This window comes from Stegodyphus dumicola, chromosome 10 (assembly GCF_044657685.1).
Source record: "Stegodyphus dumicola isolate Sdum_Otavi_A_Nest chromosome 10, ASM4465768v1".
Taxonomy (NCBI): Eukaryota; Metazoa; Arthropoda; class Arachnida; order Araneae; family Eresidae; genus Stegodyphus; species Stegodyphus dumicola.
The window spans coordinates 44,811,107-44,836,512 of record NC_140777.1 but is presented as its reverse complement, the minus strand read 5'-3'; the positions used below and the strand labels follow the sequence as shown (position 1 = coordinate 44,836,512).

At 30.7% G+C, this 25,406-nt stretch overlaps 1 protein-coding gene across 1 annotated transcript in view; it reads left to right on the top strand.

The window, feature by feature from the left end:
* LOC118189759 (putative nuclear transport factor 2) overlaps window positions 1-16,647 on the top strand; it is a 34,609-nt gene extending 17,962 nt beyond the window's left edge. The window contains exons 2-4 of the mRNA XM_085824909.1: window positions 1,780-1,851; window positions 11,886-11,984; window positions 16,320-16,647. Of these exons, the coding sequence (XP_085681035.1) occupies window positions 1,780-1,851; window positions 11,886-11,984; window positions 16,320-16,436 (288 nt within the window). The 3' untranslated portion in view covers window positions 16,437-16,647. The remainder of the gene's footprint in view (window positions 1-1,779; window positions 1,852-11,885; window positions 11,985-16,319) is intronic.
* Window positions 16,648-25,406: the final 8,759 nt, after the last annotated feature.

Below are 25,406 nucleotides of genomic sequence, written 5' to 3'. Positions count from 1 at the left end.
AATTAAAGGTTTTTAAATTCCTGAAGTCTTTTTTTTGGGGGGGGGAGGGGTTATCTCTGAAACAAAACTGTGATTTCATGACATGTTTTATTAATATTTCAGCAACAACATATATTCAGTTGTTTGAATCGCATATGCAGCAATTTTGGTTATTAGACGCATATATTATGTAGGTTCTCAACATGACTTAATATTCATATCATCCCTCTTCAGCATCAAAAATGTTAGAAATTAAAGGCATGGATGGAAGGAAAATGGAAAGAAAAGTTGATATCGAAATCAAAAGCTACATGGAAAAGATTCACATTTGGAAAATGTGGGAAAGGGGTATGTTAAATTATATGTGCTTAATGTACAAATATTCTTTAGATATATATACACACACACATTATATTGTGTTGAAGCAATTACCCAAATTTAAGGAATGATGAAAATAATCTTTAACTTATCACTATAAAATTGCACTTATTTTACAGAAATTTAACTTTTAGGTCATTTATTTTCCTATCAATAAAACTCCGAGTTCCATATATGAATTTCTGGGGTATTTACAGGATTCCTTGCCAGTTTGGTTTGATTTACATTGGTCAAACTAAGCCTTAAAATTTCGCATTAAAGAACGTGAGGCGTATGTTAGGAAAAAGGAAACACAAAAATCCCCTGTTGCCTAGCATTGGTCTGAAAATCACACTTTCAATTTTTCTGCTGCCAAAATTATTTAAAAAAATCTTTCATTGGTTAATTAGATTTTCTAGAGGCATTTCACATTCAAAAAAATTTTTCTGTTCTAGTTAACAACCATAATTCCAATTCATCTTTGCCTTCAGCCTTTAAGGAAGTTATGTTTTAGTTCTTGTTTCTTCAATAGATGGTGCCAGTAGCTTTAAATCCTGTTCAACCTTTCTTATCTAATCTAATCATAATATCTTATATCATTCATTTGTGCTTTGGCAGCTGAGGATGATGGTTCGGTAAAACCATCGAAACTAGTCCTGTGAAAATTTGTAAATATAAGGCTGATTCTTGTTGCTTGACTTCTAAATTAATGCTTGTTCAGCGTGCTATTTTATTTTAATTATTACTAGAAAATAAAATAATAAACGTACTTGCTCTTTATTATTTTTTATGTAGTGCCAATACCAAGCATAACTATATTTCACATGTGATTCTTTATTAGCTAGTAGCTGCTTAGAACTGTTCATTATGACCATGTAAAGACTACTAAAGAAGTACAAATACCACCACCATATTAACAGTTAATGCGAGTTCTATCAGATTGACGTATTGCACTGAAGTTGGGCGCATGCAGAAAGCTCTAAGTAATCCTCATAAATACTGAATTTACCCAATCTTGAATAAGGAAAAATAGATGAATTGATCATTTTGTTGAAAATATGCCAATCATTTCTTATACAGGAAGCGAGTTCTTTATATTTAATATAGTTGTATAAGTTTAGTTGATTGTTAATTCACCCTACCTTCCCAGTATATGACAGTCATATTAACAAAAATATTTAAATTTGACTGAAAAAATAGAACTTGGCATTCTTAGAGTTGTGACAAAAGATTCTGACATCAGTAAAATGATGAATAATGAATCTAACACTGAGACTGCAGTGTTTCTATTCCTATGTCTCCCTTTTCAGCCAGCCATTTCTCTCTCTTCTTTTACCTATTATTGAAATTCGTATTATCTTCATGAGTGTTATGTGTGATTATAAATTCTTTGTAAGAATAAGAATTTTTTGCATAAAGATTTTAAAAAGTTTTTGTTTTTAGGAAGACAGATCAATGATGACTTTTGAAGGAGAACAATTTTTTGGATGTTCCAAGATAATGCAGAAGATTCAAGTATGAATTTCACAATTCACTATTTTGTATACATTTACAGGAACTGTTTTGACAGTATTATGTAATTTAAATATATTCACATTGTACTGTAACTAATATTCTTTCATGCTGTTTGCGAATTCTCCAAATTAATGGACTAAAATCAAACTAAATATTTAAGAGTGTTTTTCTCTTAATTATAATAAGTGTTATTTCTCTTTTCTGGATTTTTTAACTGCCCTTAGATTAATTGTGATTTTGAGTTGATTGTGGATATTATCCCTGGTATTACACTTGTTACTCCAGAGTTGACTGTAATTTGTTCCTTATGTAATGAGTGTCTGTACATATGTGTTTACCAAGTGCAAGTGATATTACCAAATATTGTGTGTGCTTATGATTACTAATATTGGTAGCATATTTAAGTCTCCAACTTAAATAATTTAATTGAAGCAGCAGCAATATTACTTAAAGAAGTTTAAATGATTATAAATTGTAAATAAGCATTAATTCTTACAAAACATAGTTAAAAAAAGATTTTGATCCTTTCTACCTACTGCTGTTGGATATATAAAAATTCTGAAGTTTAAATGCAAATTAAAAATTAACAGTAAATAAATTCTTAGAAATAAGCAAAAAGGCACAAGAATATTAGAGAAACTCGCATATTTGTCACAGTAAGGTTTGTCAAATTAGTATAATGTAGTAATTATTCTTTATTACTTTTCACCTGCGAGTCGTATGCAATATTTTTGGATCTTGATTTAAAATCTTTTGTCAATAAAAGGATACCTTCATAAAATTTTTTTTGATTTTCATTAAAAACTGTGTGCTTGTACTAAAAATAATTTTCATGAAGTGTAAAATTCATAACACATTCATTCATGTATCTTTCATAAATAGAATTTATATTCGGTCTTGTATCGCATTCATTGTTTCTAGTGCCTCCAAATACTTTTTTCATACAGCTAACACTGCTAAATCTTGAAGCATCTAAAGTATATTATGATTGTTTTTAATTAAAAATTTATATACTATTAGACAAAAGTTTTTGAATCTATAAATAATTATTTAAGTTAAATCTTTTTATGGCATGATTGAATATTTACATCATTAGACAAAATTTCATTTTATCTCATGCTATTTATTTACGTGTAATTCATTAAAATTATCTTCAAACTTTTCTCAGCTAAAGAATAATTTTTTCCCTCCCTGTCTTTTCCTCTGAATGTTTAAAATACTTTTTATTTTTTGTATTATTAAGAGTGTTATGTGTGATTATGAATTGTATGTAAGAATACGAATTTTTTGCAAAAGAATTTTAATAAATTTTTGTTTTTAGGAAGATACATCAATGATAACATTTGAAGGAGAAGGTTGCTTAAATCAGATTTTGTCTGTTTAACTGGAAACGATATATATTAATCATTCGTACCTTTAACTTTTCCTCATTAATTCCATAACAGATAAAAATGCTATGTACATATTTCGGATGATCTGAAAACAAAAATAAAAATGAATTTCTAGCTCATAAGAATTCCATATTCAAAACATTGTAAAGCACTACTTGTATATATATCAGTATGATGAATAGTATCCTATAATCAGAATTATATGCCCCACTCTGTCTTATGCAGATTGCACCTATTGTGCTACTTGATATCTGCTGAATGTACTTAAAAAGAATTCTTTATGTCCTGAAAATAAAAAAATGGATATTTAATCTTCATGATGACTACTGCCGATTGCTGCTATGTAATTATGCAGTGTAATGCCATTGCCTTCCCACCAAAACTGCAACTTAATTGTTTCTGTCAACTTGCTCTCTAAATCATCATATGTAATAATATATATATATATATATATATATATATCTACATATAATAAAAGAAAGAGTCTGTGTGTCTTTCATTCGTGCTAGTGCGTAAGCTAATAGACCAAGGCTGCAAAATTTGGTATATAGGTGCATCTAGACAAGAGCCGGTGAACCTCGAAGCGGGTTTTTTTTTTTTTTTCCCTTCAAATTTTGAGTCAGATTTCTTTTTTTATTTTATCTTTTTGATTTTATCACATCATTTTGAATAGTTTCATTCTTTTAGAAATGTGATTTTGGCAACAGTTTTCCATTCAATGCTTTGTATTGCTCGACTGCTGGCTGTTGAAAATATGAGATAAAATGCTGCTTTTTTTCTTTTGATTTTTGGACACGCACATTGCAATCTTCTTATTCTGCCGCACCCATGTCTCGGGAGGTGCAACAGAAAGAATTTCCTTTTTTCTCTCTCTCTCTGTGTATTAGCTAATGGCAAAGAGGTTTGTATATTTGGAATTATGTCATTCACAAAGCACAATTTTGATTGGTTATTGCTTTCTGATGATAGTTTCATTGTTTTAGAAATGTGGCTTTGGTAACAGTTTTTCATTCATTGCTTTGGATACTGGACTGCTGACTGTTTTCTCTTGAAAATATGAGATTTATTGCTTATTTCATTGTAATTTTGTATATTATGTTTTATTTATGTAAAAAGTTTTGCATGATTTTTTTTAGGAAACAAAGTTCTTAGCTTCCTTTATGTAAAATTCTACGCAATTTTTAAATTTAACGTTTGGTGTTCCCTTTAGGCATTTTTCCGGTACATTTAAAAGCGAGATGAGGGCTGGCCACATAGCTGCTAGTATATATGTAAGAAAAATAATATGTAAAAGATTAAATTAGCAACGTAAATTTCCCTTCTCAATTCTAAAAATAGTAACCCCTCTCAGCACTGCGTCATTTCGAGACTATTCTATGTCATATGATTCTTACATAATTATGATGATGTAAATGGAACTAAACCTCAACCAGCCAATAGTAATTTTACAGGAATATTAACTGTTCAATCAAAATGCTTTGAAAACCAAAACTAAGTCTGACTTAAGATTTCATCCTGAACATTACGCACTTGCTTTCCACACGTTCTCCTAGCTACACTACTGTCTGTCTGTTGCTGCTTTCTTGCTACACTCTGTTTTCAAAAATGTAAGCCTAAAACTCGCACTAAAGTTTTCAAAAATGTAAGCCTTTTGGAACAGGCACGTTTATTGTGTCAACTTGTGTAGCTAAAAATAAAACTGAAGATTTAATCTGCCTTCGGCTCCCATTTTCCTAGTCATTATGGATCAACACTTCTATGCCGTCAAAATTCCTGCTTCTGAATATATTACACACACATATATATATATATATATATATTTTTCTTGGTCTTAGCAAGACTCACTTTGTTGGTTATCATCTTAATTTTCTTTTATTTTAATTACAGATTTTCATTACAGTTTTCTAAAATATATAAAATTGTTAACCTTTAAGCTTGCAGGCCCAGCCCGTATGTTTTTGTATATTTAGGACTAATAGCAGACCGCTATTTATTTTTGTTTTTATTTTGAATTTGATTTTGATTTTTATTTTAGTCTAGATTTAAGATGTTTTGGAATAGTTTTAACATATTTTAACACCTTAATGTGTCATTTTGTGCGGACGCGTCGGGAAATTGGAACAGAGAATTAAGACTATTAAAATTTTCCAAGACACTTTGTCTAAAATAAAAAAAATTTTGTAGCGAAAAAGTTTCAATTGTCTGTTTCGGCGAAACGCGTAATGGGGTTAGCTTAATTTGACGTTCAAACAAATTAAATTTCCCTTGAAAAGTCAGTTTGGAAGTCGAGTTGGGCTAATTTACCATTTTCCGCTTACTTTTTTATCTGATTCTGTTTTTTAATGTTTTACATGTTTAATGGTTTGATTTTCATATGTATTAATTTTTAAAACGTGTTGAACTTTTTGGAGCAACAGCTCCTGGTAACTTTTAGGCGAGCTTACTACAATTTCTATTTTACTTATTTTGCAGCATATTGCGCAAGATGTTTTCTAGACCAAATTGGTTTTTCAATTTTGTAATTACTACCTTGCTTGATATATATATATTATTATTGTTATTATTATTATTATTATTATTATAAGATAATAATTAAATCGTAAAAGTTGGTCAACTCTCCGACAAGAGATACTCAGATCGAATTTAAATCAAAAGCTATTCAAAAGGAAACAAAACAGTTTGGCAAAATTGATAAAACAAGGACAATTTAATAAAATGTAATATATATATTTTATCAATTTTGTTGAAATTAAAAGAAATAAATTTAATAAAACATGATAAACTCGTATAAAAATATGTCAGTTTATCATGTTTTATTAACTTTCTTTTATTTCATTTCAATAAAACTGATAAAATATATATATTTATTATGTTTCATTAGTTTTATTTTATTGTCTTTATTTCATTTTGAATTGTGTTTTAATTTTTATTTTAGTATTTCATGTCAAAAAATTATCCCTTTTATAATTTAATTTGAACTTAATTATTGTCTCTTGATTACCCATTAATTTCTCAGCATACTGTATTACTTTAATAACATATATCATCTTAATTTTAAATTTCTCGACTTTTATATATATATGTGTGTGTGTGTGTGTGTGTCTAAGTATAAGATAAAAATAAGAAGGCAAACTTTAATTTTAATTGGGAAAACCCCTTTATTTTTCAGTTTAATTTGGATATCCTTTTTGTCCAAGAAATATGAACTATTTATAATGCATTAATCTAAACTGCATCATTTCAAAATTAATCCGCAACATATGATCTTACATAACTCTACCATGCAGGTGTAGCCATTCATCTTTTTTTTAGAACCAAAACCCTCTTCTCTCTGATACTTTCTTCTGAATGGGTAACTTTGCCCTTTTTGCTGTGCTCTTGTAATTTGTTACTGCTTGTTGTCTTCAGAAGTATATTTTACAAATTTATTGTTACCAATGAAGTACATTCTTTGAGAACAAGGTGTTGTTGCATCCATTTTATTTATATTGGATTGATTAAAAATGTGTGTCAACCATGAATAAAAAGAAAAATAATTGAATTTGCCTATGCTTGCAAGTTTCTTCTCTGTGTCTACTATGCCATCAACTATTTCAAACTTATTAATATATATATATTTCCAACTTATTAAATATACATATAACAAAAGATTTTTTTAAAAAAAATTAGAAGAAAAAAGATAATGATGTCCTGGAAAAATTTTTAAGAAATATTTAATTAGAAATTTTAGATTGAAGAATTAAGCAAACTGAATTAGTAAAGATATACTGATAAAAAAATTTTATATACTTTATGAAAAATGCATCTTAATTATTCATATTTAATGCTTGAAATCAACTCATGAGAAAATAACAATTTAAAACATTAAGGCCTGAAGAATTGAGCAGTACTAAAAATATGTATATATTAAATTTAGTATGTCGATTTAGTGTATAATATGAAATTTAACACACATTTATGTACTAAATTTTGTATTATCTTAAACATGAACAAACACCCATTAAAGTCAAATGATTGAGTTTTATTTATTGTTTTTAAGCAATTCAAGACTACTTTAAACAAAATTTATCAAGAACAAAACCACACAGAAACAATCTTAATAAATGTAACTAAAAAGAAGAAAAATTACTAATTGAGTTACATTCGCAATAATGAATGGATTTGTGAAATTTCTAATCAGAGCAGTCATTTGTGGCCTTTTGTTGGTGCTAAAGAATATATGTTTCAGGTCTGTTTTATATGCCGCTGCCTGCTCAGTGGCAGTAAGTGAAAAAGACGGTTTAATTGTGTTAAAGACTCTTTATCGTCTTCACTATCACTACTTTCACCATCTGCTAGTGTTATAAGATCATTCAATTCTTTATTTGTCCCTATCGTTATTCCTGACTAATTCTGTTATTTCTCCTTTCATATCTGAAAATCCTTTGCTGCCTTATTGCTTTACCAACCTGTACACTTTCCTTGGCTTGATTTTTCAAGTGATGGAAATCCTTTAAAATTGTTGACAACTTCTGGCTAGAATTGATGCCAGCAAGCATTCATTGTGTCTGAAATGACTTGCTCCCATGGGAGTTTAATCCTTTCTGTGCAATTTCTTATAAAGAATTGTTTCTAAAATGCCATTAGTTGGTTATGCTTTTCTTCATCTAGAGCTTAGATGGCTAAACATGCCTGGCATAGTATGCTTTGAATGCCTGTACGATTCCTTAATCCATTGATTGGATTAAGGAAGTGGTGTTCAATGTGAAGAATAAAACCTCTAGATTTGGATGCATTATTCTTCGAGGTCTTTATCATTAGTCAAATCTGCCTCCCCTTCATTCTTCATATCAGAGCTTGCTTACCCATGTGATTTCGAAAAACTGTTGATTTTTAATTCTTACCATTAAATTTTTCTGCTATCTGATACTTGAAGACCAACTTCTATCAAAGTTAGAAAACAACCAACAAGGTTTGCAGTGTACAGTATCCAATAGTTTAAAGTAATGCAACCATTGCCGTGGCACTTGTCTGTAGTTTGTCATGGATGTATAATATATTGCACTAAAATTCCTAATTCCTTGTGTAATGTTTTTGGGAAATGGACCTATTAGTTTTTCTTCATTTTCATCACAGTTAATTAATCAGTAATATTTTAACTATATAATTATGTATTAATGTATGTGCCTGTATTTGCTGATACACGGATCTTGTTTCTTCTGTATGTTAATTGTCAGCCTTACTTGTAGAGGGAACTTCGGCCAATAATTTTTTTTTTTTTTTTTTTTTTTTTTTTTTTTTTTTTTTTTGTTTGTTTGTTTGTTTGTTTGTTTGTGTGTGTGTGTGTTCATTGTGTTGAACCTTATGGGCAGAAATGATATCTACTAAAGAATCTTTTTTCTGAGTCTTATGTTTTAATAGCAAATTTATCTAATTTTGGAAGCTTGTTTCTTTTTTCTTTTCATTTTTCGGCCCTGTTCTTTTGTTTTGTCTTATCCATTTTAACTAGTTATATAAGTAGTATTTTATTTTGTTTAAAACAAAAAATACAAATAAGATTTATGTTGTTTTAAGGTGAGGTTTTTATTGTTGTTTGTTTTAGAACAAAAGCTAGCCTATTTGCTTTGTGATAATTTTTTTCAATGCTTTAATACCTTCTTATGCTCAAATATAAAAATACAGTCAAAACTAATAAAAAAATGATTATCACAAACAAAATAGGCTAGTTTGTGTTAGATTGCACATGTACGTTTTATAACAGTGTTACTATGCTGCAGACAGGCCAATGCATGCAAGTAAAAGAATTTATGATGTAGTACTGAAGGGAACAACAAACAAGATATGCTATTGTGGCATTCAGTTTTATTTCTAATTTTTATATTATTCGAAAAGAAGGTATAAATCTTTATCGTAATTAAAAATATAGTTTGTTCCTAAAATTTAAAATTCTAAACATGTAAAATATCAAATGGCTTTGGCAACAAATTTATTAATTTATTATTTACTCTTTGAATATTCAAAAAGTAATGAGCCCCTTAAAACTCACAGGACCTTGCACATTGCATAATCATGTCTGTCTATAGCCATGCCACTGTTTCTCTATCAAAATTGTCTTAAATTTTTTACAAGTATTTTTATTATTATTAGTAGTAGTATTCCTATTTCTACTTATTGATTCTCAGTATCTACAAACAATATTATACATTTACTTTTTATAACTTTTAATTCCCACTTTTATTATTATGTGAAATATGTAATAGTCCTAAATTTTGGCATCGAGAATAATTTAATATATAAACCTCTGGACCACCAGGGGGAGCCAAAAATAAATTAATAAAATGCTAAATAAAGAAATAGTAATAAAATTTCCCTTATAAAATTTAGTAATGAAGAATATAATATTGCAAAAAAAGGGGGGAAAACTGTAAATGGGATTTTTTCCGGACTGAGTTTTTGCAAATCTTTTTCAAACACCTGCTGGCTAGGGAATCACGCTGTGGGCAGTAACAATACATTGATTAACATTGTATTCATGTTGGCCAGGATCATACTTTTGAGCTTTATTGCGTGGGGGGTGAACAGGTTTGGAACTAGGCATTTGCCTCCTGGTGCTATCTCTTCATCCTCTAAATTCTGCTGCCCAGTGCTTCTAGATTACAAAACTTTTGCTGTCCCTAATTTTTGCAACACTGTGTGGCTGCATCGATTCTGGCGAAATTCTGTTAGGAACTTAGCTTCTTCTATCTGACATAAACAATACAATAATCATGCGTGAACTTACTAGATTTAAATTAAATTTCTAAAATCCAGACTTGCTGGGGCTTCAGCGATTCTAGATTGCCATACATATGAACACAGTAAATTGTTTCTTGGCAACTGCCACCTATAGGTAATTATCTGAAAGTAATCAACATATCTGAGAATAAAAATGAAGATTATTTTTTATGATTTTGATATTATTGCACAGCTGCCAATCCTGATATTGTAACATTGATAGTGGAATAATCTTTACAGAATGAAAGTATAGGAAGGGAGCAAATGAACAACATGAAGATTGCTATCAGCCATCTGAACAGGGCTGTGGAGTTGGTAGGAAAAATGACCAACTTGACTCCCTCATATATATAATATGTAAACATATACGCATTGGTTACAGCTTATTTTTTTAATATAAAAGAAGTAATAAATGCTACAGAAAAATTCATGGCATAGCAAATTATTTATACTAATTAGCATTTATTGTAAAATGGGAAAACTGGCATTAGTTATTTCTAAGAAACAGTATAGCTTTGACAAAATCTTCTTTGTTGGAGGGCCATAGATCTGATTTGGTAAACTTCAGAGCTGAGAAGAGTCTTTCTACACTAACTTGAGTAGGAGAAGAGCTGTTACTGTTAGGGCTACTTTTAACTTTTCAGGATAGATTTTTAGAAGTTCTAAAAGAGTTGTCTTGCAAGCACAATCGTATTTCTCTATTAGAAATCTTATTTGTATTTTTTCATTTTTATATCTAAAGGCTCTTGATTCTTTATTTTCATTTGTTTTACCTTAGCCTTTTCAATATTATCCAAAAATATTTCTCAAAATCTAATTTATCACTGGAAGAGGAAGGTAGAGACTCAATTGCAGTGTCTGCAGTTTGACTGTCCTGATTCAAATTCTCCAATTGTTCTGAGAATAATTTCATTCTTAATGAAAGTTCATAGATGGCTTTCTTTCCCTTTTTAATTTGTTCGTCATTCAACAAAATTCAGGGTTTCGGATCTACATATATTGAATCGAGCAAGATCTCATTGTCTAGCAAACTAGTTTCTCTTTTCTTCATTGAAGAAATAATTCCTTCTGCAATAAACCCTCCATTTCAGAAAGAACAAACATCACATTCTTCCATACTCTGCCTCCTGTCAATTCTTCAGATTGCAACTTTACCATATACGGTATAGAAGGAAGAGTTTCCAATTCTGCAAGATCATTCCTCAGTCTTTCTGCTAGTGAAACATTAGGGTCATCTACATCTTCTAAAAATATTCTTTATTCTAGCAACCTCTTTATCATCAAATATGTATTCCTCCTTATTCTACTTGCTTCCAAAGAATGGCATCAATTTTGGAAATTTTGCTGCTTACCTAAATTTACCAGTGAAATTTGTAACTAAATGAATCAGTTTAATCACTAATGGCAAATATCATATCCATCCTCCTCCCGTACATTTATTAATATGTCAATAAAATAGAAAATAAATATTTATTAATGTATATAATCCATAAATAAAAGTAACTCTGCTTGTCATTAATTTTTTAAAATTTATTTTAATTTCATTTCAAATACAAACTGCCCAACAAAAACTGGAGCCTGAGTCAACCTGTTTTTAGTGACTCGAGCTCTGACTCTTTTTACCCCAAAATCTGCTCGACTCCACAGCCCTGCATCTGAATTCATTTCCTAGAGAGAAATTTTTCCCATCCTTTTTTCCAGAATTGTTATATAAATTTGTAATTATAATTGTGTTCTAATTCAACTTTAAAATTTGAGTGCATTATTTATTTTGTAATAAAGGCTTAAGCTGCCTTCAAAGTTGATGGTTTTATTCAAAATGTATGCTGATCTAAAGTTCCATTTTAGCCTGATGTGGAAGTTTGATTAAATTTATATATTTTGTTTTAGAGTTTAACATTCCAGAAGATTGCGCATAACATTACAGCTGTAGACGCTCAGCCAATGTTTGATGGGGGTATCTTAATATGTGTATTAGGTCAATTAAAGGTACGTAAATTTGACATAATCTATATATATACATCGTAATATTAGGTCATGTTTCTACTTTATTATTATTTTTTTTTTAATATATATTCCTTGGATTTTAAAAATCGCAAAAGAATGGCAGTAGGCGTTCTTTACATGCACATTGCGAAAGCCATCAGTTTCTGTCTATATAAATGAAAGGCCATATTAACAAACAGGTATTTCAATAACAAAGACTTAATGTATTAATTATAATGTAATGTAATTATAACTTAATGTATAAATTAATGTAGCATGTTTGCACATTGTAAATGATAAAATTGTAAAATAAAATGTTATGAAATAATAATCAGGATGTGTTTATAAAATTTTAAAAAAACGTGAAGATACACTGGAAACTTGCTTTTTGTATAATGTCATACCCCCCCAAAAAAAAAAGATTGTTCTACTTACCACAAGTAATTATTGATTAATATAAATAGTCATCTTTTTTGAAAGAATGATCTACAACAATACCTTTTGACTCATAATGATGCATTTTTTTATATATTCTGAATGCCATTGAAGATTGTTTTCCTTCTCTTTTTGTTGTAGTATAAACTCTGGCCTGCAAACTTGTTTAGATCGGATAAAGAGTTGTACTTGCATAGCATTTAGTAGCTATATTTCTACATATATATATATATATATATATTAACATTTTCGTAACTTTATTATTAGAATATGTAGACCTGTAATGAGATTAAAAGAGCAAGATAGTATATGTGAAATGGCAACAGATCTTAGAATAAATAAAAGCATATTTATGAATGCATTTATAAATTTGTATAATTTTTGTAACACATGTTCTGGTCATTGTAAACACTTATTTTTGGATCGTCCAGAAAGTTTTCTAATTTCCTGATGATAAATACAAATGTAGCAGTGCAAAAACATAAAACTTTTTTTGAATACCTTAAGCACCATTTTATTCTATGACTTTCTGCCATCTCTCAGGCATTTGAAAAGCTCTTTTTTTTTTTTTTTTTTTTTTTTTAATAGTCATAAAGCTTATTTGTAAAGAAGTTATTAAGGTGCTGTTTGACAGCCTCTAAAAAAAATTAATTCCAGGCAGGCTGTTACCGACTTGAAGAGATGAAAATCTGATGGGACAATGTCTAAAGGCCTGTCTACACGAAGCGATTTTCTTGGCCGAATTTCTCGAGGATCTGCACATGCGACAAAAATCGGTCATGTTCTTTGCCACGATTTCGGAACTGGCGTTTGCTGCTCACTAGCATATGATAAAATTGGCCAATAAGATTGCTTTGAGTGATCACATGCTTTTCTCCTCATTTTGGAATAAATAATAAACATGGCTGTATTTCAATGGAGTGAGACTCAAATTTTTCAACTAATAGGTTTTTATATAGAAAATTTTGTGTTGTGGGACACGAGTAATGTAAATTTAAAAAATAAAAGATCAAGGAATTCTCTTATTTTGGTAAGCTTTGTCTTCCTCATTACTTTATATATTCAGGTATTTTCTATTCGGGGTGAAAATTATTTTAACTCCGCCAAGAAAAGTTCCAAAAACTATTAATGATGCCTTGTCGGTACTAGATGAAAATATTCAGAAACTACTTGAAACTATGTTCGCACTTATTGAAAAAATTCAGTAAACAAAATCTCCAGTCGAGAAATTACAGGCTGGATTTAAAGCAGCGCAAAGACTTGTTCACTTCGCCGAAAATGGGAGTTAATCACATGACGAAGCACACAGCTTTTCTGACAGGTCCTGTACAAGCGATCGTAGCCCAGTGGTAAAGAGCAGAGCAGGCTTTTCTCCGGACGTTAAGAGTTCAGTCCCCTGCCTTAATTTTGCACTTGCAATGATTTCTTAATTTTGTTTCTCCATCACTACATTCGAACTGCATGACTTAAAAGTTAATTTTTATTTTTTCTCCTAAGGCTGTGGTGTTTATTGGATTTTAACCCCTTTCTTTTTATTTTTCGAATGGCCTTTGGCACAAGTTTTAGATCTACTGATGAAATCTCTTTAGTAGTTGTATACCAGCTCAAAAGAAAGTCTTAAGTCACAAACTCAGTTTTGTGTAAACAAATTACAGCCCAATTTAATAAAATATTGCTAAATTTTATTAGCTCATTAACTGATAGAGTCATATGATCATAGTTTTGAGACTGTGTTAGTTATTTAATTATGCTGATATTAGTTTTTTAATGTTCAATAATATACTACTTAAGACTTTGCACCTTTGTGATATTTCTTATTTAAAATTTTTACTCTGAAATAACACTGTTGCTGTGTAATGTAGTAATATTATTCTTTATTACTACTTTTTACTCATACTGGTTTGGTTTTTCATAACATTATTGTCTATTTATTCTGTAGTAAAGGTTTTTTATTTAAAGCACAGTAGTTACTTATTTTTTCTGAAACTTTTTTGTTTTCTTTTTTATTTGGGGGGGGGGGAGACTGCTTTTTAATAAAACATTTAATACTGTGGATAACAGAAAAATCCTAAGTGTCAAAGGGCTCGAGGGATCAGTCTGCCTTTTAATCTATCTGGCCATTATTTCCTGCAGGTAAAAATTCATCGTTTAAGTCATTTTCAGACTTTGTTAATTTCAGTTATACAATCGAAAATAGTAAAGTGATGTTTGAGTGTTATGTGGCATAAGTTATAAAACAATGAAAATTACATGTTGCTGACTTGAGTGTTCATAACTCGAGTCATCCATTGATTTGAATGAGGGCTGAATGCACAAGCTGAAAACACTAGACAAACAACTTAAATATTAAATAAATAAAATGAATATTCTTTTTAACAAAGTAAATATTTAAAATTTTTAATTTACTAAATATTTAACAAAGCATTTGTAAATAATAATAATATTGCAAAAGAAAAATTCAAACTTTTATTTATTTTGTACATAAAATAAAGTTTACTACCTGCAAGACATTCTTGTTGGTTACACTATATTATTCAAATATATTGGTAGCTCAATATTAAATTATCAAACTATCATTTATTTAAAATAATTCTAACACATATAATTTATCATTAAATAATTTAATTTAAACTTAAATAAAAAAAACTTCCTATGTGTTCAGAAAAAATGTTTCAAGTGGGATAAAACTTGAGAATAAATAATGACAACCTAGTCTCTTTTTCTTATATATTAAATTTTTCTTTGACCCATTAATAAACTTCTTTATAAATATTATCAAGCTGTAGTAAGAACTATAGCTTGATACTTGATGGGGTTTCAGTTCTGATAAAGTTCATAGTCTTTGAGAGAAATTACTAGAAATTATCTTCATTATAGATTTTAGATGTTCATTGTTGGGTTCTATTTACTTCCTTGTATGAAGTAAAGGAGGTATTGTAAATAATCACAAAACATTCCAGGTACCATATTTCAACGAAAATATCCATTTTGACCGCTATCAAAAGCAATTTAATAATGTGTATATAGATATATGTTTTTTCCAAAAAATATATGTTTTCCTAATATTTATCTCCTGTAAAGGTTTTTTCCAGTTTTGCACCTTCATCAGGAAAAAGCCAACTTTAAGTAAAAATGTAATTTTCGCTGCATAAATGCAATACTTGAAACAGTTTGACTGCTCATTTGAATTCAGAGTACAGAATTGATTACAAAATGAATTACACTTATTGAATACAGAATTGTTTATAAAAAATATGCTTATTTTTGGTCACAATATGGCAGAAAAATGAAACTGTTAAGTGGTAATCAAAGCTGATAAGTTTTAGATTAGCTCTTTTTATCCTCATGAAAATCTGTCCAGAGCTCCAATTAAATATCACTTCTGCTTTATTAGTTTAAGCCAAAATCTAATATATTATTCTCATTCATATAACGTCTGAAGTACCAAAACTGAAAATGAGGTTTTGTGTAAAAGTTGTTGTAGGCAAATCATCATGCACGCAGACATTGTAAAAATGTGTTATTGTGGGAACTCTAATTCATGCTTATTCACTAAAAACTCACCAGCAGATTTTTGGACTGAACACATTACTTCCCTTACTTTTTTACATACAGGTTGGCAGGAGATAGAATGTATCTCATGGATTATAGCACTGCCAGTGAAGAGTCAATCAAATTTTAGGCATTACTGTAAAATCAAAACAGTATCTTTTTGTGATTGACAAACTGTTTTTGAAGAAATGCTAACTTCTTGACAAAGAAATCGATAGCTTACCATCTGAGAAACTACACATAAGAATGAAAGTATAATTATGTGTCTATGTGTATTATGATGTTCATTTAACACAGTTTTCCCCCACCTTGCCATTTCTATGACTTATTTTGAGTTCTTTTCTTTTACAGACTGATGATGATCCTCCTCACGGTTTTAACCAGGTATTTATCTTGAAGCCACAGCCTGAAACCAGTAGCTTCTTTGTAGCCCATGATTCATTTAGACTTTCACTTCACTCCATTTAACGTTTTTATTGAAAGTGACACATTTTAATGTTTTTCAGCCTATTTTCCAAATATGATTTATTAAACCATTTCTTTGCAATTATTTGAATAAAGCTTAATATACTTTACTGTTTGTTGAATAATTGTCATTGTGTAAAATCTGCATCATGTTGAGCTAATTGTTAATAAATGCATTCTTTATAGAAAATAAAAAGATGTAGTTTAAGTGAAATTTTATTTTGATATGTCAGTCTTATACACTTCACTTTCGATTCATTGTGGTAGATGCATATATAGTATATGGTGTGCTCCAGCTTTTCAAGTTAAAAAAAGTAGTTTGCAATAAAATTTTATTGTTTGAGATTTTATATTAACTGACATTTAGTTTCTCTGTGAAAAGCATGAAAATTTTATCTATATAGGTATGAAGCTTTATGTTAGGGCAAACTTAAGTTAAAAATCAAGCTGAAAATAAAGTAAGGTTTAAGATTAATAGCTGCTGATTTTTAAGAATGTGGAACAAAGATATATAGACTTATTTCACACCTATTGGCTCTTAACCCTCTAAGCGGCAAGAATATCTAGAATATTTTATGTAAGAATGTATATATATATATGATATTAAAATATGTCAAATAAATTAAGGCAATATATCAAAAGAAAACAAATCCAGGTATGAAAAACCAGGAGAGTTTTTATATTAAAATTTAAAAAAAAAAAAAAAAAAAAAAAAAAAAAATTGTTCTCATAGTAGTTTTGGGAAAATTGTGCTTTCTTATTGAAAACCCTTTCCGCTCAGAGGGTTAAAATCTTCTTGATATAGTTAACCCTGATCCGGTGCTTTAGCCCGCTCAAAAGTCAAGCTTTGTTTTGAAAATGTGATTGGTTTACATATTTAACTTTGATTAATGTAGTATTTGGCTTACCTGAGCCATCTGAAATCATAATAAAAATTATGGTTGCGAAACTGGAAAAGCAACTTGCAAAAAGAGAAAATTCATTTATTAGCTGGGTTAGAAACTGTAAGAACATGGTATTATAGTGTAATGGGCCATATGTGGCCCTTAAAGTAATTTAATGTAGATTACAAATACATTTCCTGTACATTAATTTTAAATTATTATCACTTCATATATTAGGGCAAAAAGCTTAAAGGTTTATGATTTTGAGTCCAGTTTTACATTATTTTCATTACCATTAAAATGACTGTGAGTAACGCTTCAGAAAATCTACAAATGGACCTAATTAATTATCCAGAGACTTGAAGATACAAATTTGATTTACTATTTATTTGTACTTTTAAAAATACATACCTCAGTTATGAATTTGTCTAGTAAGAATAATCGCTTTGTTTACAAATACATTTATAAATGAACAGCTCTCCCCCCTCTCCTGTTGAAAATTAATAAGTCTGAAGCCAAAAAAAAAAAAAAAAAAAAAAAAGTATAATTTATGATAAAGATTGGTTCTAATACTTTTTCTCCAGGGTTACTACCTTTATCAAAATTGGAACTTTAGATATTGTAGCTCAAAGTTGTAGTAAGAGATAAAGAAGCCTATAATTATTTTCATACAAGTATATGTATTTTTCTATGCATATCAAAGAAAATTTTTTTAAATCAAAGAAAGGTAATATGTTGTCATTATTTATTCTTAAATTTTAAAGCCAAATTTATGGAAATTGGAAAAGGATAGAATTATTTTTTCTTTAATACAGTGTGTAGTCACCTTGAGCAGATATACATATCTCACATCTTGATTTCATAGACATCACGAAATTGTTGATTAAATCTTGTGGGATTGCTCGCAGCTCTTCTTAAAAAAGTTCTTTTTTCAGCTTCTGGGGGGTCTAGAAAGGGCTGAAATTCGGCACCTTGAGGCATCTCGCACATGCTCAATCAAGTTCAAGTCGGCTGAGTAAGGTGCCCATGGGATTCCAATACCTCATCCACATATCTCTGAGTGGCCACAGAACTTCCTTGAAAGATATGCAGCTTGATGTGGCCATTTGCCATGATTCCTTCCTAAATTGCAGTCTTGGAAATGGGCTATTTTCACTGACAAGGGAAGGCAAGTTGTGTGTTCATTTCTCTTTCCAGATCAAGTACATCTAGAGTTGCTGTTCAGACTATATATCCGGACTCATCAATAAGTAATACTCAGGCCAGGTCGTGTAGGTTTCATTGAACATGACGACAGCACCTGTTCAAAGGGGCACCTTTGGAAGCTGAAGTGAGTGGAACACAAATTATTGATTTTTCTCTCATACAGTCCAACCTTGTTAAGCCTTCGTGCAGCGGTAGAATGGCTAATTCAAGTTCCTGTGGTAACCTGAAGGTCTAAATCCAAAATATGTGGTTTCTTCGAGCCGATAACAACAGAAAGCGGTCTTCTGATGCAAGTTATCTTTAACAGGCTGACTGTCAGCTAATCCAGTGCTTAAAATGAGACTCCATATTGATATAACACTTTGAGGGATATTTGAATATTGGGCACCTCCGTTTGTGTTTGACCTCCCTCCATTCAACCAATTATTCGCCGCTTTTGACCTTCACATAAATGATGCCTTTGAGCCATAACTACTGAATACTGATTACTCTCAGAAACCAAATTCACTTTAAACAACACTAAAGACCAGAATTCCAACGTGTGTCCATTGTGCACCACATTGTCAATCACCGAATTTGCATATTTCCAGTGCTAACATATGCATGGAAGTGCGATTTTATCATCAGTTGTATTTAATTAACCTAAATAATTACAGCATTTCGCATTGCAATTACAACATTAACTTAGTAGAGCATATTTTTTCTCATTCTTTAATTTTGATGACCAATGTAATTTTTTTTTTTTTTTTTTTTTGCTTTAAATAAATTGTTTAGTGGTTAATTCAACACAACGTTAGAATTATTTGAAATATTTTGGTCTAAAAATTTAGCGTTTTGCTATTAGTACATTTGATAATAAAATATAACCAATAGAAATTTATTGCAGAACACAGCCTTATAACCAAGTTAGCATCAAGTTGAAAGATTAGAACATTTAAGCCAAAGTTCTTACACCAGTTTTTGTGTCGTGCCAAGGTCTAGTTGTCTAGCAATGAAGCTTGGCTAAACCACTTATGACATTCAGCCTGCCATCTGAATGGAGCCTAGCAGACCACAACAATGTCAGATGAAGACTGTAACGTTTGAATATCCACTGAAAAGCAAAAATGAGGTATGCATTGGGAAAGTGTGAGAGATTTTTGTTGAAGTTTGTCAAAAGACCATCGACCAGATTTCAGAAGAAATTCTCTTTGACTAACCGTTATTAGTGAAGAATAACATGGTACTTGATATTATACACCAAATCTTCATGCCAGTGCAAATTTTCTATATTTCCATGCAGAACGAAAAAGCAGTTCAGAAATTAAAAGAAAGTAAATAGTGTGGATAAGGTTCGAAAAAATTGGATGCTAGTTCGAGCACTATTCTGTACCAAGAGTTCCAGAACTGTTTCCCTTGTTTCTAGCAGTAATCGAAACGTTGGTAAAAGTGTATCGTTGCTGATGGAGAACTATCTGAAGAGAATAAAAAATAAACATAAAATGCAATATAAATGCTTAAAAATAATTTAAGTTAAATGCATGTAAGAAGTAATTTTGTGGAACACTCATACAGATCTTGACTGTGCATGCTGTAGTTATAAGCTTTTGAACCAGTTCAAAAGACATCATTGTTTGATTGGAGAGATCTGATGTCAACCATCAATGTGTGCTGACAAGATCTAATGGGTTTACATCTCATTGTAGTCGTGAATATTTATCTCCCTTTTTCTGCATGATAATTTGATAACAGCTGGCATTAATGTATCCTTATCCTTTAATTCCCTGTAAAAGGATAAATATCGGTGATCATTATTGTCTAACGTAAAATAATTTACAGTATGATAATAAGTAATGTTTGTGGTAAAGATCAGAATTTTTCAGCATTCATTTGCTTAAACATGGAAGTTAATTTGAATAATATACAAAATATTAACATTTATGTGAGTTTTAAACAACTATGCATTATATACAATGGAGCACCATTTATATGTCTTTCGAGAAACCATTCACAAACAATGTATAAATGAAATTTAAATTTACAGTGTGAAACATATGCAGGGGGTTCCATATTGAATGGGACTGAAAGACTTGCATAGCTCAAATTCTGTACTTACTTATTAAATTGAAAATATTAATTCTAACATTACAAGATATTACAAACTTGTATACAATTACACAAGTTTTATCTGGCAACAGCGAAAAAACTTACCATTACATAATCGCCAGTAGAGGCATTGTTAATCAAAATAGCGTCATATATGCAGTAGAAAGCATCATCCTTATCATTGTTCAAAGACATTTTCTCTTTAAATTTGTTAAAGAACTATAAAGTCAAATGTATGAAGCATTTTCAGGCCACGGGCTACTTTTGTAAGAAAACAGCCTAAACCGAAGTGGTTGAAAAAATTCTAGAAACGTTTTTACAGATGCCACAAAATCAACGCTTGCAAATTCTGAACTTGTTGTGCTTCCTGTAATGAGGCAGCGGGTGTTACGAAAACATCTACTATTCCAGCCATATAGCTTTCAGATTAAACCTTGCTACAAACCGTTCGATAGAGCTTTCTATGAAAATTTGCAAGATAAGCTGGTTTTGCAAACAGACGTGTTTACGGATGACACTGCTTTTCTTGTTTCTAGCAAAGTTAATCGCCATAATTTACAATTCTGGGACACTGAAATTCCAAATACTGTAGAACATAAGCGTGATTCTCCAATGATTAATGTTTTTTGTGCCATTGCCAACAATTGTAGTTTGTTTCTTTTTCCTTCGTGGAAAATCGATGAACAGGTGTATTTATCAAGATATTAGAGTGGTTGTTCCCTCAGTTGGGAGAAACGGTTCCCGGCTTCATTCTATAGCAAGATTGCGCTGTACTACAGTGGTATAAAAAAGTACAGCAGTACCTGAACGATAGTCTGCCCCAGCGGGGATAACGCTGCATCAAACGATAATGTTATTGCTTTGTTGGCCATAGAGATCCACAGATCTAACCCCCCCCATTTTTTTTTTTTTTTTTTTTTTTTTCCTATGGGGGTTTTGTTATAGAAAAGTGTGTGTTCAGAAAGTGATCATACCTCCATTTCCTCAGGACTTACAGCAACTAAAGCAGAGGATAAATGAAATGTTCGAATCATTAACAAAGGATATTCTATCACGAGTATGGTAGAAACTGGAGTATCGCATAAATATTTGCCACGTCACCGGAGAGGCACACATAGAACATCTATGGAAACTTGGATATCCATAGTTTCACTGTAAATTTGATTTATCAAAATAAAATAATTCTAGCATTCACATGTATGCTCTTTTTGTCCCATTCAATACGAAACAATCTGCATTTTTATTAAACTGCCGGATATTTGCAATTTAATGCGTTTGTTGCGAATGGTGGAATCTACTGGTCATTTAGCGATCTCATCATTAACAGCGCTGTCCAGGTGCACCATGTGAGACAAAACACTACACCCACAAGAAAGATGTAAATACACATACATTTAAACAACAACTGTGCCTAACACAGAATTCAAAATGTTGTCTTGGAGTTCGGACTAGCAATTAGTCGTTCTAAACCATAGATTTGACAGCGGAAAACATGCAAGTGGGTCCCCAGGTTAACATATTTACTAGCTACAAGACCAGTAATAGTGCACAAAAGTAGAACACCAATTTAGACAAATAAAGCTCGATAATTGACTAAATTGTATTCCTGAATTATTTTTAAAAGAGCTGGTTTTCCTTTAATGACCAAAATTATTGAAATAGCTTGGTCTTTAAAACTAGCTATTTCTGATGAAAATGGAGATTTTAAATGATTTGGCTAATGAAATGCTGGATGAGAAGCTGGTCCCTTTTAAAATACATAAGCATTTGTCCTCGTGATGTCCACGAGGCAGATAGCCCTCGTGATTTGTTAGACACAATCTAACTTAGCATAACCTTTAAAGAATTCTTCACCAGTTAGAAATTGAATGTCGAAAGCTATCTCGTATAATTTGTATGTTTTCGTTTTAGTTATGAGATTAAAATATCTCATTTCTGCTGTAAAAATATACTTTTCTGAAAAATTAGTTCTTTTATCAGTTGACATTTTACTGTTTGATTTCTTAACTTCTCTTCATATTCATTTCTAAATTTTCACATTTCTCAAGAGCTGGTTTTCCTTTAATGACCAAAATTATTGAAATAGCATGGTCTTTAAAACTAGCTATTTCTGATGAAAATGGAGCTTTTATATGATTTGGGTAATTAAATGCTGGATGAGAAGCTGGTCCCTTTTAAAATACATAAGCATTCGTCCTTTGAGGTGGATAGCCCTCATGTGATTTGCGAGACACAATCTAACCTAGCATAACCTTTAAAGAATTCTTCACCAGTTAGAAACAATGTCGAAAGCTATCTCGTATAATTTATGTATGTTTTCGTTTTAGTTATGAGATTAAAATATTTTTCATTTCTGCTGTAAAAATATACTTTTCTGAGAAATTAGTTCTTTTATCAGTTGACATTTTACTGTTTGATTTCTTAACTTCTCTTCATATTCATCTTTAAATTTTCACATTTCTCAAGACTATTTTCTCTGATTTTCCGTAGAGAAAGGGATAATCTTTCTATTGTGTTTATTTATTTAATTCACTATCGCAAAAGTAAAACACCCATGCAACCTCAACCAATTTTGCTGGCATTTTTTTCGTTAATCTCTCTGTTAGGCATGAAGCATTATACATATTTAAAATTTTTAATCCTAAGCTTTATTTACTTTTTCTTTCTCTTGCAGTATTTAATTTTAGAAAGGCCATTAATAAAATTTTAAACTGATCTGCTTTAAGAGACAATCTATTGTAAGAATTTATTGTTCTATGCTTAATCATAACGGGATTCAAACCCTATATAAGATATCAAATAATAATAAGGATTTGAAAATTATATATTAACAAATGAAAATTAGAATTACATGTAAAGTTGAATATTGTTTTGGTGTATTAATATGTTGTTTTTAAGGTCTGATTTAAAGGTTTTTTTAATTCATATTAGTGGTCCACCAAATATAAAGTTATGTATGTAGTGGTCCGTGAAGTTCTAATTGTTGACGACCACTGTCCTAGAGATATCAAATTCTGAATAACGTAGTCCTCCACTCGAATATGGCCATCTGGAAGTGCAAATTTGGAATTTGTTTTATTAGCTATTTCATATTTTGTAACACTTTAACGAATTTTTGATTAACAAACTCAATAATTTCAAAGCGAGCAGTGACAACACTGTACAACCCCCCTCCCCCAGCGCACAAGACTATCGGAAATTCTAAAAATATGCTTTTTTTAAGTATTTTGTGATATTGCTGTTGAACTGAATTTTATTGTTTAAGTGTAAAGAACATGATATTTAATAAATAAAGGTAACACACAAAACCTTAAAAAATGCCCCATTGTGTGTAATGTAAAATCTAAAGGCTTTCAGATTTTTTTTTTTCCTGCCCTCGAATAAATGATAATTTCCTGTTGCAATTTGCTCATGAGAATAATATCTAAAACAAACCTATTTAGGATAAATAGCATTATTAAAATAAATATTGCAGTTATTCATCTGTAGAAACATTAGGTTATTTTGAAGCAGGAGAGATGAAAAATGAGCAATGCCCTCGCCGAGACTCGAAGCACGGACCTCTCGAATACGCGCCGAGTGTGCTGACCACCAGACCAGGAAGGCATGCTAAGAAGGAGGGAGAAATATCTTATACAACTTTAGCAAAATTTTCTTTTTCGAGGCATTCGTTGAAATTATAAGGTAAACAAAAATGATCTTGTCGTTTATGATAATCAGAAACAAAGATGTGCAACACAAGGCATTCATCGTGAGGTCTCAAAATAATCTCCATCTGCATCCAGCACCCTTTGCGGCATTCCTGCAGCTGAGCAACGCCCTGGCGATAAAACTCTGAGGGGGGGTTGCACTATAAAAAGATTTCCCACGGAGGTGGCTGTCCAAGGAATGGAAACGTGTGATAATGTATAGGCACTAGGTACGGCGACCACAGTATCTTCCAGCCCATTATGTGTAATATGCAAACAATGTAAGTTGCTGAATTGTGCCCTTGGTCGTCTTTGTCATATGTCGTCTCACACTGTCGTGGAAATACAGTACACTTTTGCTCTTAACCATGGTGATTCCTTCTGTTGCGCTTATTGCAACTGCTACAATTTCAGATCTTCAAACAAGCGTAAATAAACTGCTTCAATACTTCCATTGCTCTTCAATAGTGGATAAACTGCTTAATAATCTGGGTGCACCATATGTCTCTATTAGTGCAGGTCGATGTTTACTCTAATGCTCCTTCGCTTTTCCAGCCTATGAGCCATTTTGTTTAAACTTTGTGTGTGCTTCATCAAATGGGACGTCAAACACAAACACATTTTTGGCTTTTCAAATGTTCGGCACTCTTCGTTATTTTCCATTATTTCAAAAACTGATGCAAACAAAAATGAAAAGTTTAAAATTGTTATGATTTCAATATAATGAATATAGAATAATAGCATTTTTAATTTTATTTCGAAATAGCTGACCGTTATTTTCACTAATCATTTTCCAATATAAAGTTATGCTCACACTTTGTATGTTTTTACAATCAATATTTTACCATGATAATGGAAAAGATATATCCTGGTTCGGTTTGTAACTTTCATTCTATTTACAGTGATGAAGAAATTTTGATTTACGTACCAGACGGTTTGCCATATCGTTTCAGAAAACTTAAAACCTTCTCGTAGGAACTCTTGATTTTACCTGGAATATTTTGTAGTGAAACAACGTTGAATGTAATCTTTCGAGAAATTCTGTAACATTAAGGCGTAGGTTAGTTTTGCCATGGTTTTGTTTCGTGGCACCATTCAGACTAAGAAAC